General features: G+C 37.0%; 1 protein-coding gene across 3 annotated transcripts in view; it reads right to left on the reverse strand.

The window, feature by feature from the left end:
* Positions 1–17,269, reverse strand: part of LOC128014344 (anoctamin-3-like) — a 58,687-nt gene that overhangs the window by 14,186 nt on the left and 27,232 nt on the right. For 2 of the 3 annotated variants that reach the window (XM_052597846.1, XM_052597844.1), the window contains exons 9-15: positions 16,599–16,654; positions 16,381–16,502; positions 13,840–13,974; positions 13,576–13,672; positions 11,102–11,162; positions 3,342–3,424; positions 3,146–3,172 (exon numbers count right to left, since the gene is read on the reverse strand). In XM_052597846.1, coding sequence (XP_052453806.1) covers positions 3,146–3,172; positions 3,342–3,424; positions 11,102–11,162; positions 13,576–13,672; positions 13,840–13,974; positions 16,381–16,502; positions 16,599–16,654 — 581 coding nt within the window. The remainder of the gene's footprint in view (positions 1–3,145; positions 3,173–3,341; positions 3,425–11,101; positions 11,163–13,575; positions 13,673–13,839; positions 13,975–16,380; positions 16,503–16,598; positions 16,655–17,269) is intronic. The other variant, XM_052597845.1, reaches the window with a different exon arrangement.

The following is a 17,269-nucleotide window of genomic DNA, read 5'->3' on the forward strand; positions in this document are numbered from 1 at the left end:
AAAAAACAAAAACAAAAAAAAAACACATCATATTAATTTTGAAAGTGTTGCTTACAGATCATTTGCACAGATCTCATGAATGATTCTCATCACACACAGATGTTCAACATCATCATCTGTTTCGGCTGGGCATGATGATGTCAATCCAGAGGCTGTTTACATGAGCTCAATGAGTTAACATGAGACGCTTCAATGCCTCGACATGAGATATATATATATTAGTACATTCCACGATATGACAGTTAAATACGGAAGGGATTGTATACAACAGCAGTTCTCAAACTTTTCAGGCCAATTATCACATCTGATCAAAACACCATCCAAGTATGACCAGCTTACTGTTCAGTGTCCCCTAACCCTAACCCTAACCCTAATGCAAGAACGCAGGATAAATATTACAAACACTAAAATATAATAGGATTCACTCAAAAAGGAAAATAATCAACAGTTTGTTTTTCCAAACCCATATATCTTTCTTTCTTTCATCGAGCAAAAAAAGAAGATAATGTTCACGCTGCTCTTTTTCATACAATGATCTGGCACGGTTCTACAATAGACTAAAAGCACTCTGGAAATATAATAAAAGCAGTCCATGCCAGTCTTAATGGTTTAAACCTACAAAAGTAGATCATCCCCACAGGAAAAGAGGTTTGTGTAGCACTGTTTGAGAACCACTGTTATACAGACACTAGCAGAAATCTACAGGGCAGCAAACGCAAACACCAGACGTTCAGCCGCTCACAGCCATTTCTGATCGCTTTGATCTCTGGATTATTTTGAGGTGTTTCCTCAAACGCATCACACACATTACTTCACATAACCCCACCACCACCCCCACCCCTCAACACACACACACACACAAATTAATAAAATACACAGAACATCACTTGACCATCACTCTGCACATGCTGATGATATGGTTCAGCAAGAGCTGTTCACACTGAGATTTGATCACAGGGAGTTGGAAGGTGAATGTACTTCTGGAAGCAGTGTACAGTATGTTATATTTTCAAATGTGTTTCTATTGTGACATCAAATAATACATCAGATGAATACAATAAATCATTATTAATTCATGAACTAAGTGCACTCAGAATGCTATGTTTCCACCACTGAATAATAATAAAATAAGGTAATCAAAACTTTTTATATGAAAATTCGGACCCACTTTATATTAAGTGGCCTTAACTACTATGTACTTACATTTTAATTAATAATTTAGTACAATGTACTTATTGTGTACATGTTTTTACATTGTACTTATATTTAAAAATTTAATATAATTACATCTGTATATAATTTCTGTAATTACATTTATAATTACACTGTTGACCCTTATTTTACACCTTAACCCACCCTTAAACTTACCCAAACCTCCAACCCTCTCCCTAACCTTACCCCTATCCCACCTCAATAGCAACAAAAGTCTTTTACAATACAATATGAACACAATAAGTACATTGTACTTATTTTTTCATGTAAGTACATAGTAGTTAAGGCCACCTAATATAAAGTGGGACCGAAAATTCTTTACTTACATTTATACTTTTTTCCCCTCAGAATAATATGATAGAAACTCGCAGTTGGGAATTGCGAGATAAAGTAAGACTTGCGATGTTTAAAGAAAACATCAAGTCTTTTATTCCCCTCTCTGAATGGGACTTTATCTGACAATTAAAAAAAAAAAGTCAGAATTGCAAGAACAATAGCTAGAATCACAAGATATAAATTCGCAATTGTGAGAAACAAATTCAGAACAGCGTGTATATCTGGAAATTCTGAGAAGAAAAGTCAGAATTTTGAGATGTAAACTCACAGTATAAAAATTCAGACTAAAAGTTGCAATTACTTTTTTTATTGTTTATTACCGTATTTTTCGGACTATAAGTCGCACCTAAGTATGAGTCGCATCAGTCCAAAAATACGTCATGAGGAAAAAAACATATATTAGCCGCACTGGACTTTAAGTCGCATTTATTTAGACCCAAGAACCAAGAGAAAACATTACTGTCTCCAGCCGCGAGAGGGCGCTCTATGTCTTCAGTGTAGACTACAGGAGCACTGAGCAGCATAGAGCGCCCTCTCACTGCTGTAGATGGTAATGTTTTCTATTGGTTCATTTCTCTTGGTCCATTTCTCTCCGTTCAAGTCAAATTAATTTTGATAAGTCGCACCTGACTATAAGTCGCAGGACAAGCCAAACTATAAAAAAGTGCGACTTATAGTCCGGAAAATACGGTAATTGGTGGGAAAATCCATAGAATTCCAGTTCACTGAAAGTAGGCAAAGAAAAATCAATTTTGCTTACAAAGAAACAACATAAGCACATTGGAAATACATGCCTCTACCTACAATTTAGCAAAATATAAAAATCTTTTCTATAAAGTACATACAATTCACAGCAGTTTCCAGCTGAAATGAACACTAGTGACAGTAAAACACCAACAGATTGTATTGCTTTTCACACAAATTATAATTACAGAGACAGATTATTGATAAATAAAGACTTATTTTCGTATGGTTATTTCCACAGTATAATGTTATAACCTCAAAACACTTTTACCATAGTGCATGATTGGTAAACTAATATATTTTGACTTTTCTGACACAGTAAACTTGCTCGATAGCTCACCTGGTAAAGCAAGTCCCATGAAACACCTTTCATAAAAGAGCACAAATCCTCAAGCAAATATGTTTTCCTCACAAATGTACTTTTTGTTAACACTATACTGTAGGTTAGGGTTAGCGTAATGTTTAATATACTGTCGCTGGTACGTTTGAACTTGATTAACTGTTTAGCTGTATTTACTATACAGCAACTAATACAATAAAATAGTGGCAGATTCACGTTCATTTGTTTTGGATACAACTGACATTTTACTTTTAACATGTCATAAAACATGCAAGAAGAAATGTTATATCATTCTGCAAAAAAAAATTCCAATGAGCCTGGGTTGTAGTAAAACCAATGCCTCTTGGGTCTTAAATATCTACAGAAGATGGATATGCATGAACTCAACAATGGCACGCATCAACAGATGCTTTGTCAAAATGAACGGCTGTCAGTGTGAACACCCTTGAGTGGTTTTCACATTAGGAGCAAGGCATGCACAACACAACATGATACGGTAGGAGGCACACTCACAGAACACACCATGACACAGGATTTATACTATAGGAAATACAACAGACAGCACATAGATTGGCCACACACCAGTTACAGTTGCTCGTGAACATAATGGTCATTTTAACAGGTCTCAAAAGATTATGACATTTCTAAAGAAACATAAAAGGTATCATGATTTCAGCTCAAATCTGATTCAAACAGGAGACAGGCTCACCTCCTCTTCCTCCCAGTCAATCAAATCCCAGTCGTATGTTAGCTCCGCCCTTCTCCTCTTCCAGAACTCAAGGAACACTGTGGCTGTGATAGTACAAGAGAAAAACAACAATAGCTTTCAGATGTTCAAAGTTACCAGGCTCACCCAGGTAAAGTGACTACAGAAGGTCGTCTTAGGCCCAAACATATATGAAAACAAGCCTTTACTATGCAAGCTCAATATCAAGCATCATTAAGATCATAAATCTCCTTTGCGAAAGGAACAATGTTGTGTCTTTTTCTAGGTCAGTTACTGTCAACAACAACTGGTGAGAAAGTTTGTTGAAGTTCAACATGTTTATAGCTCCTTTCTTCCCATTTGTGTCAAAGTTTCAAAGGGTCTAAAAGATGTTGATGGATTTGGTCAACTGAACATAAAAGGGCTGACTGCCCTTAAATGCATGTGGATTTTATTTATTTTTTTAAATAAAGCAATTACTTGTTCTAACTTTGCCATTTGATTCTTTCATTTCTCCACTCAGCAAGTGTTGTTGCATTGCTTTGTTTTAAATCCTTTGGTCTTTTCCTTGCAGATTGTTGGTTTCATGAAGTTGCACCAAAATAGCCCCACAAGTCTGGATTTAATAGCATCTTGTAATCACAGATATATATGTTCATCAACATTTTACACCAGCTTAGAATGTGCAACCATATTATTTTTTTTTGTGGTATCACAGGAACCGAATTAGGCACTAAAAAGGAATATTCAATACATCTAAGTAAAAATAAGATAAGTTCTGTGAGGTTTTCATGTTAAATTTAACTGCTAATAAAGAGTGAAAACATCTGAGTTCACATGGCCCTCTTTTCTACCAAAGGACTGTGTGACCCACTTTTGTTGAAAGCAAAAGAGCTGGAAGGGAAGAAAGAGAGCTAGAGAACAAGAAGAGAGACAATGTTTAATTTTTAAAGCCCAGTCTTCTTGCTGAAAGCTGTCTTCGCATTTGAGCTCTCAGGATTTAGACTTGCAGATCCATCTGGGTCTCTCTGGCAGGAACAGCACGGTCCATCAAAGTGTTCTAATAATACACCAATATGACTTTTGTCAACACTCCCCATAGTAGTAGACTCTTTGAAGGAAAGCACTAGATTCAACTTTTTATCTGTATTTAAAGATGATCTCTTTCAATCGCAGAAATTTTGCATTTACATTCAATCTCTGTTAACACGAAAAACGACACACAACAAAAATAACTCAGATCACAGCGTCCTCTATTCACCGGTAGTTGATTTCTGTAAATGGCACGAATAAAAACGTAGATGTCGGCTGCTTCCAAATTGCGAATGCAACCAGGACAATGTCCCGAAGGTGAAACTGGTTCTCGAGGGACCACCATGCTGGGGTGCGTTTCCTGTACAATTATGTACCTCGCTGATAGTACAATGCATTGTTGTGGAAACAAACCACTGTTTCCCGAACACATTAGCATCTCTGTCGTTTGAACCACATTAGTTCAACAATCTAGGGCATTGTTAATGACGTCATGTGCATGTGGTGGAGTAATAACTCCTGCTAGAGATCTCGAAGATGCTGCTGTATTGAACATGGCACCTGATGACTAATTTATTGTTTTTTCCCTGTCATTTTGCTTTTTTGATGTTTGATTCATCGCATGTTCCCTTTTACGTCATACAGAATTCAAGATATAGATTGTACTTCTCTCAAGAGCAGTCGAAAGCTGTAGTTCCAACCACATAAGTTTGCGACGCTGATTGCAAATGTTCATTTGAACTATGGATTCTGCAAACACTGAATTGTTGAACTATGTTGGTAATGATGGAACTTGTGATCATAGTTAGCTAACGACACTTTTGGAAATGCACCCCTTGCTAGATCTTATAACTACATGCTGCGAAAGCCCCTAGTAACAACAGTAGCCCAAAAATCACACAAAAAAATTCAGGTTTATACTTTTATGTCGGTCATTTATTTAACCTAAAAAGGATGAAGGGCTGCATCCAATTTTAGATCACAGGGGCCTAATCCTGCGGTTCCCAAACTTTTTTTCCTGCGCACCCCCTTCTATGTCCCAACCGGGTTGGCGCACCCCCAATCCCCACTTTAAAAAAAAATGCAACAAAGCTTTCTTTTATCGCCATATAAAGAGTCATGTTTAATCATGTGCAAATAACCAGAACATGCATGACAATAAAAACATCAACAAAGTTTCAATATAATGCAACAAAGCTAAGCACAAGCTTCCAGTTTTAAGAGGAGGAGTGACAGACACAGGCTCAGTAACAGAAAGCACGGTTATTTTCAGCCGCGTAAAAGAAACATTGCAGCAATAGGCTAGGCCTATTAAATGACCATGGAGCGAGCAGCACCATCATCTCAACCCGCAGCCCGTCACGAATTCAAATGCGGCCCACCATGCTGAACACAATTATATATATAAATAAATAAATATATATATATATATATATATATATATATATATATATATATATATATATATATATATATATTTTAGTTTAACAATTTTTTTTTAGTTTAATTTAAAAATGTACTTAAGAAATATAAGCTATAGCCTAATGTTTTTTATGTTAAATTATTTTTTGTTTCATATATTTACTTTCAGATATGAGCAGACAGACCTACTCACATAACATTACGCATTTAGCGAACACATACAAGTGCCCGCTTTGGCAGAATTAAATTCAAATAGTCATCAACAGCCATTATAGTTCGGTAAAATTGAGAATCAGAATGGACAAATTTGTTTTTAAGGGAGAAAAAAAAAAGAAATGTGGAAAATACCAGCGAATGAACACATAGAAAAAAGAATCAGTCGCAGTATCAGTAGTGAAGGAGAGTGTTGGATTTTCGGTTTGCCCCGCAACTTACTTGAAGAAGTTCAAGCAAATGGAAACACCATATATTACGTAGCAATTATCCTTAATTGAAGAAATGTGGCAAAACATCTCTGGACCCCTCTCCCCCTGACTAACAACTTTATCATAAGATGTCCCACTTGACAGTTTCCCTGATTTCAGCCAGTTAAGCATATTTATTATATATATTATGGAATTAATGAAACGAGTTGGCAGGCATATAGCCTGGCATGCAGTACATAAAAGAAGAACAGTGCATTTCCATCGAAAACTAATAAATTATAGTTTTTATTTAAAATAAAAGCGATTACAAAGTAAATGTTCACTGTTCATATTTTTTTATTGTATGGAAAAATCCCACTTAAAAAAACAGACCGCCATTAAATTTTTCATCTCGCGCACACCACACTTTGGTAATCCCTGGCCTAAACCATATTCTTCGGACATACAGTTTCAAGATGCTGACCCTCCAGCTAAGACCATCTATGCATCTCAAATGCAGGGGATGATCTTCCACCTTAAGCCAGAGATTTGGAAACCTTGGGTCTGGCCCTTGAAGGGTACAAGCTCATAGCTGGTCTCCCATCCAAGGTTGCTGAAACAATTCTGAGTTCCATAGTCCAACATGAGGTCTTAAGTCCTGAAAGGGGACTCTTTGCATCATGGTACGAGCAGCACCACCTCAACCCACTCAACTTCCCTAGTGATTCAGTGCTGGAGTTCCTTCAGGATTGGCTTTCAACATGTTTTACCCCTGCTATAGTCGGGGCAAGTCGTGGCCTAATGGTTAGATGGTCAGATTCGTAACTCAAAGGTTGCAGGTTGAAGTCTCGTACCGGCAGGGATTGCCACCTTCAATACAACGACTGTGGTGCTTTTGAGCAAGGAACCCCCTACTCCTCAGCAGTAATGATGGCCACAGCAACAAATGATGGCTGCCCACTCGTTTGTGAGTTTGTGTGTGTGTGTGTGTGTGTGTGTGTGTGTGTGTGTGTACACACTTTTGGATGTTAAATGTACAACACTAATTCCAATTATGGGTCACCATACTTGGCCACACGTCACTTTCACTTTACTTTAGGTCTTCGTGACTGCAATTTCAGCTTTGCCTGTAAAAAACTGTCGATTAAGTTATGACTTAAGTGAACGTCTTATAGATTTTAAAATATTGCTTATTACTTATGAAGTTCTGAATGGTTTAGCACCTCGGTATTTTAATGAGCTCATTGCATTATAATCCTCTACGTCCGCTGCGTTCTCAAAGCTCAAAATCAACTGCGGGCGGCAGATCCTTTTCCTATTTGGCGCCTAAACTCTGGAATAACCTACCTAACATTGTTCGGGAGGCAGACACACTCTTGCAGTTTAAATCTAGATTAAAGACCCATCTCTTTAACCTGGCTTACACATAACATACTAATATGCTTTTAATATCCAAATCCGCTAAAAGGATTTTTAGGCTGCATTAATTAGGTAAACCGGAACCGGAAACACTTCACATAACACCGTACTTTCTACATCATTAGAAGAATGGCATCTACGCTAATATTAGTCTGTTTCTCTCTTATTCCGAGGTCACCGTGGCCACCAGATCCAGTCTGTGTCCAGATCAGAGGGTCACTGCAGTCACCCGGATCCAGTACGTATCCAGACCAGATGGTGGATCAGCACCTAGAAAGGACCTCTACTGCCCTGAAAGACAGCGGAGACCAGGACAACTAGAGCCCCAGATACAGATCCCCTGTAAAGACCTTGTCTCAGAGGACCACCAGGACAAGACCACAGGAAACAGATGATTCTTCTGCACAATCTGTCTTTGCTGCAGCCTGGAATTGAACTACTGGTTTCGTCTGGTCAGAGGAGAACTGGCCCCCCAACTGAGCCTGGTTTCTCCCAAGGTTTTTTCTCCATTCTGTCACCGATGGAGTTTCGGTTCCTTGCCGCTGTCGCCTCTGGCTTGCTTAGTTGGGGTCACTTCATCTACAGCGAAATCATTGACTTGATTATAAATAAATGCACAGACACTATTTAACCCCTTTGCGTGCAAACATCGCTGACGGCCCCAGTTTATTATTGTTTCACTTTCACAGCACATTAAACATCACTGTCTTACTTCATCTGGACAAACTGTGCATCAATGGAAAGTTTAAAGACTCAAGCTTCGATATTTGACCAATATTTTGATAAAACATTGTTGCAGTGACAGATATTTAGTGATTTATGTCAGGAGTGCAAAATAATAAATCCGTATTATGCCACATTTTGAATAGAAATTCACAACTCACTCATATTCAGTCACGTCAAGAGCGGTTTATTTGTGTTCACATAGACTCACTGAACAGCGTCAATAAGGATTTACAGACCAAAGATGCATATCTGCGGAGATATATGGATATATTTACTGATGTTTACTTCATATTTCTTCAGACAGAATCGTCATTTCTATTCATTTTCCACGGATTTACGCGATCAGATGATAAACAGCCTCTCCCAGCGATCTGTGTGACGTGCAGTAGTCACAGCTCGTGCGGTGTGTGACTCAGACTCTGATTGGGTCTTTCAAACGTCATTCTTAGAGTTTCATATCTGGACACCGCCCCATCGTGTCACATGCTTCCTGCACACTTCCTGGTAGTTATCTGGCCAAAACAACACTGAAACACCTCTGTACACACAAAATATCCGAATAATAAACCCGCGATTACGATAGTAAAGCTTGGTATGAGAATTTCTTGAGATCTGGGGCGTTTTTATAAAAAAAATTGAAAATGTACATCGGAAATGCTAACTTGTGCAGCGATGAAAAAGGCTACAAATAACATATTTTTACAACAGTAAACGACCAAATTCCACCCCTGATCGCTAAAGGAAGTTATTATAAACACTCGATCGGGGTTTAAAGTGAGTTTTGAGTAAAAGTGTACTAATAATTTCATAAATTGTCAGATGTAGCTTGATGCTAACGTTAGCACCAATGCTACTAATAGCAGGTGCTTTTCTTCTTCATAATGCATTTTTGTCTCAATAATTCACGTAAGGTCGTAAGAAAATGTTTTGTTGTATTTTTATAGTAAGACTTTTGATAAATAAGGGCTAAATGCAAAGAGAGACTGAAGTGAGATCGCTGCTTTGTTGCTTTGTAAAGCCTGAAAAACCACAATCAAGGCTAATAAAGGTGGAATAAAAACAAAAGAATAATGATAAAAGAATAATGCGGATAATGTGTCATACTTGGCGGAGGTGTGAAAGAACCGTTTGGTGAGAACAATACAATCATGATTCAGGCAGTTTTCAACAGTGAAACATACACAAAATACACAGAAGAGTTTACATGTGAGATCTTACAGAGATGACAAGGGCCATAAATCAATCTGATTAGCCTTCTCTAAAAACACACATGACATGGCCTTAGAAAATATTTCATAAAATTCACAGTTTTACAGATTCGATTATGAAATTTTTTATGAAGTCTTGGAAGACTTGTGGCCTTAGCTACACTGTGTTTTCAAACTCATTTCCTACATCAAAATTTTTTTAAAAACATTTAAAACATATGTTTTTAATATTTTTATTTTTGTTTTTATGTTTGAGCTTATATATCTCTATTATCATAACAGTCTGAGTGATTCTGATTCCTGAACAGTAAACTTTAAAGTGTCAGCTTTGTGAACAAAGGTTGATTATGTATCTAGTCAGAAAGAATCATGAGCAGAAACCTTTTTATTTTGGGTATGTAATTTCGGTCTCCATGCCAAAAAAGGGGGGTTACTAGTAAGGGGTTAAACTGAACAGAGATGACATAACTGAATTCAATGATGAACTGCCTTTAACTATCATTTTGCATTATAGTTTTCCTAATGAATGTTGTTCAGTTGTTTTGACGCAATGTATTTTGTTTAAAACGCTATATTAATATAGGTGACTTGACTTGACTTAATAATTTAATCTATACATACAGTATACTTAATCAAAATGTAAATACACTACTAAGTCCCTATTTAGGTTTTAATTTGTATATATTTTGTTATATGAATATCTGAACATCCAAAACATCCAAAGAATGAACAGGTATCTGCTTGTTAACAAAAACATTTTATTCTAGCTTCATAACTTTAGTGTGGTTCGGCATCTGAAAAACCCTGCACAGTATATGACTATGAAAAGAAGTATATCAAGTTTGTTAATGCAAACACATTCTATTTCAATTTCCTTCTACAGCACAATTAGCAAACTTTCAAAAAGTTGACTAAACAATTAGTAAACTTTCATAGTTTGGCAGTTCTTTCAGGTCAGCTGTTGTTAGGGTGGAGCAACATTTGTGAAGAATTTTCTGAGCTAGTGATACAGCCAGCATATTTGTAGCTAGCTATTGTACTTCGGTTTAATATAGCACAACTGAAGGTAAACATCTACAGCCCTATAAATCCCCCAGAGAACCAGCCGTAGAGTCTCCTGCTCACATTACTTTCCTCTTAATTCACTCCAGGTTAAGTGTTTCTTTGGCTTCAGCCAGTCAATTAGACTTTATAATGTACCCACAATTATCAAGCACTTACTCACCTGTGACCGCTGCTAGTGATCCTAAAACACTTATCTATTTCCCTCCCTCTTAGTGTTCAGAAGAGTAAAGTGAAGTTTAAGCACTTTTGAAATGTTTAAATGTTTGGGTTATAAGTGAGGTCTACTGTGACCTGATTGGATCATTTTTTGTAATGTGGGACAAAGCTGTGATTGATTACAGCTCCTTCTCTTGGGCTTTTGAGTCAATCCTATTATAGCAGACCACAGACTGTTAGATTCTCATTCTGTCCTTGTCCACTGAAAGAAGCCTCTTTTATAATTACTTAATTTGTACTGATTTAACTGATTTAAAAGATTCAGACTCACCCCATATTGCCATGAAGATAGCAAAGAAGACTGTGCCTCCATTGTCAAAAAGATAGGTCACCTGGTGGACAAAAAAGAGGCAATGCATTTGAGAGCGTAAAAGCAACTGCCAAATATGTAAATGTACTAGTGAAACTACCTAATGGTTAGGTTTAGGTGAGGAGTTAGTGGTGCAAGTTCATGCTTTTTTAAAATTACAAATAGTACCCATAAAAAAAAGAAAAGAATAATAATATCAAACATATTTGTAGAAAATGGCAACTTTAAAATTGCAACCAGGGTAATATTCATAGCCCAATATGTTCCCTTCCAAGGGAACTATATATGCTGCGTCATGATGTCACGACACTGAACGAACTCCCACATAGTTGTATCTCAGTCACAGTATTGTTCTATCCTAACAAACCATACATCAGTGGAAAGCTTATTTATTCAGCTTTCAGATGATATAGAAACCTCAATAAATAAAAAAAGAGAAAGGAACCATATGACTGGTTTTGTGGTCCAGGGTCACATACTGTATGTAAATAAGAAATGTGACTTAAAATAAGTGCCAAATTGCAGAACGTGTGCAAACATATCAATATCTTTATAATTTTGTTTGGATGTTTATTTTGTTATTGACAGGAAAATGTGCAGTACATTATTACACATTCACCCAAACGTGCTCCCAGCAGCGTGGGCAGCTTCGGGATGGTTTCTAACAGTATACAATACTCATGTGTTTCAAACTTACTTTTACCCCAAGCAAAGAATGAAAAAGATTTAAATATGAGAATATCCAGCTCTTTGGGCTTTAAGGAGTATTCATTCTGATATTAATTTGCATCAGTGAAGCGAAAGAAAGCATTAGCACAGAATGACCACCTACTCACAAAAACTTTGCCAGCTACATAATTCAGAAAAGCCCAAAGATATCACAACACTCACAAGACTTCATTGAATGTATGGTGTTTCTGACAACGAAAACATTTACTCATTGACACAGTTAATAATTAAGAAATGCATGTAGTACAAGAGACCTCAGGAAGAGACCCCAGAGTTCAGTGCAAGGAGTTTGCAATAAAGTTTCCCAAATTCTCTTGAGATAAACATAAGCAGCTTTGGCAAAAAGGGTTATAAGATAGTGTGCTTTCCATAACTTATAGATATCCCCCATTAGTTAAAGACTATATAGGACTATAGAGTTATAAATGTGGGCCTATAGGTGGAGATAGGGAGGAGGTGGGATGCTGAAAAAATATCAGGGGAGAGAAATAAGCAATACTACTGCTTATATACTGTACCATTAAAACATGATTGACAGAATAATGTTAATAAACTTCTTCTGAGACTGCATTATGATCTTCCTTAAGAAGCAGGTGATATGAGAAAAGAAAGAGTTGGTGGACACCAAACTCCAGTAGTAGGATGCAAAGGACTTGAATTGACATGTCAAATGACTCTCCATTGTGGTATACCTTTAGAGTAGAAAGTAGGAAAGAGTATTTGACATTTAATCCTTTTGGATAAGGTAAGACTTGTATGGGGATTTTTTCAGCAGAACTCCTGTTGAGTGAATTTTGAAGCGAGTTTGAAGAACCGTAACAGATGTTTTTGAAAGCAGAAGAGTAGCAGGCAGATATTAAATCACTTGTGGGTCATAAAAATAATCCTCAGAGTTAAAGATTTTCCCAACGTAGGACGCAGATGTTTCTCTGGATGTGGGTGGGACCAGTAGGAACACATTGCTGAAGGTTTAAGGACAGTAGCTTCCAGACTCATGACAGTAGTGGGTTGCCAAGAAAGAACTGACAACATTGTCTTTTGAGCTATGAAAGAGCAATCTTTAAGCAATAACACTCCTCTGGCCAGGAACCAATTGTGTATGTTTTATTCAGATCTTAGCCTCTCTCAGGCATGTCACCACCATTTGTTTTTGTCCTTTAACTGCCTGCACAGCCTAGGCAATCTGTCTGACCAAAGTAATTTAAAACACATGAATGTCTTTGACTTCAGACAAAACATTCTTTCCTAATGAGTCTAGAATAAAAAATAAAAAACAGTCATTCTGTAATCAAATGCAAACCATGTCTTTAGACTAAAACATCGAAGTGAAACAACTTTTCAGCAAAACAAATTGTATTTGGATTAAAATGTCTACAGGAAAAGAATCTTTATTTATCGAAACACAAAACCAAGATGTATTGTTTTCTTGACCTTTGAATTTTCATGTTCCCACATTTCCATTATCATTCATAATTATGATTTTATGACAAGGACAGATGCCAAGACACAAAATGGCAGAAGTAAACTGAATCGATGACATTATCGGGATCAAAAATCGAGGTGGCACACTGTGTTTGAGGAGGACCACTTGAGTGGCTGGCTTATATTAAACCAAAACATAAAAAATCTGTCACTTTTACTTATCTTCTCAAATTGCCTAAGGGATCTTATGTTGTTTATTCCAGTAGAAGGTGGATGTACGGTACCTTTGCATAGACACAGCTGTCGCTCAGAGTCCAAGAGCTGCAGTTGCCTTCACACATGGGGCACATGATGGTGGTGTTGGCCTCACATATCTCTTTACTGAAACACAACAGAAAAATGTATCTGAATCAGTGCTTTATTGGGGAAACAATGGACACTGGTGAATGAAAATGGCATCATTACAGGTAAACTTTGACATATGGACTACTGGTCCAGGCATACTGGGGGTTATTCTGAAATAACAAAACATACCTGCAGGGACTAACCTTACTTGGCTGGAGTCCATGGTGAAAAGCCCATAGAGGAAGACGAAGAGGCCGACTAGCGCAGCAGGGATCAGCATACCTGTATACCAGCCCAACCAGGCAAAATACAACCCAATCTTCTCCCCGAAGTACCGCCTATGAAACATCAGCAAGAAAAGACATTTATTGGGGCTCTATTCATATTTATAGCAGCTAATAATTTTGATTCACATTACTGTATATTCAAAGGAAAACATGTTTTGGAGGCAAAAAAGGTCAATATTTTCAGATCTGTCAGGTGTTCTAGCAATTTCGGCCTCCACTGTAAATATTCTACTATCCAATGTTCATAGTGACTAGATTATGTCATTATTTAGTAGAAACCAGCATGTGTTATAAATTAGATTATTTTTTGTAGTTCTAAATAAGTGTCTCAAAGTGTCCAGTGCAACTGCTACTTCAAGCACTACCCGAGTAAAGTGTTGAGCAGCGAGCTCATTGGCTGCTAATGCAAAAACAACCAATCCTCTGTGCCATGTGATGATGTCATTAAGTCAGATTGCATTAGACCTATCAGACTGTGCCATCTAGAGTTTCATGACAGAACTTTGGATTTCTTTTCTGCTGATGTCAACTTGTCCGCGTGGGCAAAATAGATACTCTTAGCCAATCTAAGCAAACTTTATTTAAATCATTGCATTGTAAAAGTGTCTTTAATGAATGAATATATGGACACTCACACACAAACACATACACATTTGTTTTTGTGAAAAGTGTGTTCATCCCATAGGTGTAATGGTTTTTATAATGTAGAAACTGTATATTCTATGGCCCTACACCAACCCTACACCTAACCCTAACCCTCACAGGAAACTTTGTGCATTTTTACTTTCTCAAAAAACCTCATTCTGTATGATTTAAAAGCGTTTTGAAAAATGGGGACATGGGTTATGTCCTCATAAGTCACCCTCTCCTTGTAATACCTGTGTCATACCCATGTCATTATACAGAGTTGTGTCCTGATATGATACAAAAACAAGAGCACACACACACACACACACACACACACACAGTGACCCTATATGCACCAGATACATAGGATAGATACATAATGTAGATTAACAGCAGGAAAGACTCAAGGTGACTAAAACAGGAACATCCATTCACTTAAAACATACCAGGTCTGGACGGTTACCTCATTCTGAAAATGGAGGGTGACCTTACTCTCAGAGAGATGCTGAGTCTGCAGATCACCATCGCAATTATTTTTCTGTCTCCACTTTAAGAGCTGAGTGATCTAATTCAGCTTCAGTATACATATGTTATGAGCCTGAGACTGCATTTTCTCTCGCTCTGTTTGTCTACAGCAGAGATTTGCACAAGAAAGACGCGGTCAGCCACACCATTACAGTCCTGCACATATGAATGAGTTAGTGATTAACTGTTCTCACACAGCAAATATTTCCTTTCAGGATTTGACTGCCTTTCTAGTCTCCAAGAGCTTTTGAGAAAGCCTCAAACAAACAGACTGAAAGCTTTTATGAAGACTAGGCTCTAAGGCTTTATTCACAAGGCACTTAATTGTGTTTTCAAAATTAATGTAAAAAATCATATGCACAGTAAAGCATTGTAAATATCTGGCTCAGATCATCACAGTTGTGTTTTGTGCCTACTGGCAGATTTAGTTTCATATTTCAATATTGGTTTAAAAAGAGTAATACCCATTTATTATCAATATTTATGCAATATTGATTCAAACATTTCTTTCTAAAGCTAATTTTGTAATGCTTTCCAATGCTTTTCTCATCTAACACAATAATCATGTTAAATTATATTTTTCAGGGGGTAATTTCTCAATCACCAAATAGATATTAGTGCATAACTGAATATGAACCAATGTGTCCAAAAGTGTCCAGACACTTCTATATTATATATACTGTGTTATATTATATAAAAGGCCAGGCCAGGACCAGCAGACTGAAGGACAGCTTCATCTACCAGGCTGTCAGGAAGCTGAACTCCCCCCCCTTCTGCCCTAGGCATCACTGCCCCCCCCCCCCCCCCACACACACACACTAATATACGATGACATGCACCAGTCACTCTGTGCAGCATTGGTCTGCTCACTACCTCATTCTCCATGGAACTGATGTAATTCCACTACTACCTCATCAGTCAGTTAAATAAAATAACTGCTCTTGAGCCCTTTGTCACTTTAATCAGTCTTAATAAGCTTTTGTTTTTGCCCTAAATAATCTTTTATCTGCACTGTTGTTCACTTCATCGATTTGCACTATATCTGTCATTTGCCTTGCGCTGCTTTATTTAACTTTATATTTAATTTTATTATATGTCTTTTTTAACATTCCCTTATTGTATAGTTGTATAGATTTTATATTTTGATCTAGATGTTTAGGATTTAATGTTAATGATATCTGTATGCACCGGGGGTCTGAGAGTAACACAATTTCAATTCTCTGTTCTGTACATGTGGAAAAATTGACAATAAAGCAGACTTGAACTTGAACAGTTTTTTTTCTTTACTGCTGTGAGTGTGTTTACCGTATGAGGTCTAGAGGCTGGTATTTGTACCAGATCCCCCAGCGCGCCCATCTCTCGTACAGAAGGTGTCTATGGTTTTGAGCCCCATGGGTTTTAATCGGATGTCTGCTTTTATAACTTCCCTAGAAATACAAAAGCAAAGTTTTCCATATCGCACACAAACACTTCATCAATAACAAAACAATCGAGGTAAAAAAAATAAATTTCAAGAATTTTACCTCATGTGGAGGAAACGCTGCCTCATATGTGCTGTTACCAAGTAAGCGATTAATACCTACAAAATAGATGGAAACTGAATAAAACAAGCATCTTCTAACCTTTTTTTAAAGAAACTTTCATTAACACAACATATTATTTCACATTAAACATTGACCATCATCCCAGACACCACAAATGGAAGGAAATAACAGAAAATAATGAAAAAATGCAACACAACAAAATCCATAAAGATACATCGTGGGATGTTTCAAATTTTCTAATTGTACACAACACACATTTTGACTCCAGAAACAGATGGGTTAGTTAGGATGAGGTTGCGAAATCAACCAGAGCGACTAGTGAATGCCCAATTCTTCTAACCAGTCAAGTAACTTATGTATTAAATTTTAATAAAGTGCACTACATATTTATAGGAAGGGCCTCAGTTAACTTTCTATTACCCATATACATACATATATATATATACAGTGTTATAAATGCATCGTTTACACAGGTCGTATATTCTGAAATACTGTATGATGTTTGAAGTATTGCAAATGCAGCACAAAATAAATAAATAAATAAAATTACACTATTCATGTTTTGGCACAGTTAATATATGTTAAGAAATAAAATCACACTGCTTTTCAATTAGCTCTAGTGGGGTGCGTCTGACTGCATTTATTTTGTG

This window comes from Carassius gibelio, chromosome B25, assembly GCF_023724105.1.
Source record: "Carassius gibelio isolate Cgi1373 ecotype wild population from Czech Republic chromosome B25, carGib1.2-hapl.c, whole genome shotgun sequence".
NCBI lineage: Eukaryota > Metazoa > Chordata > Actinopteri > Cypriniformes > Cyprinidae > Carassius > Carassius gibelio.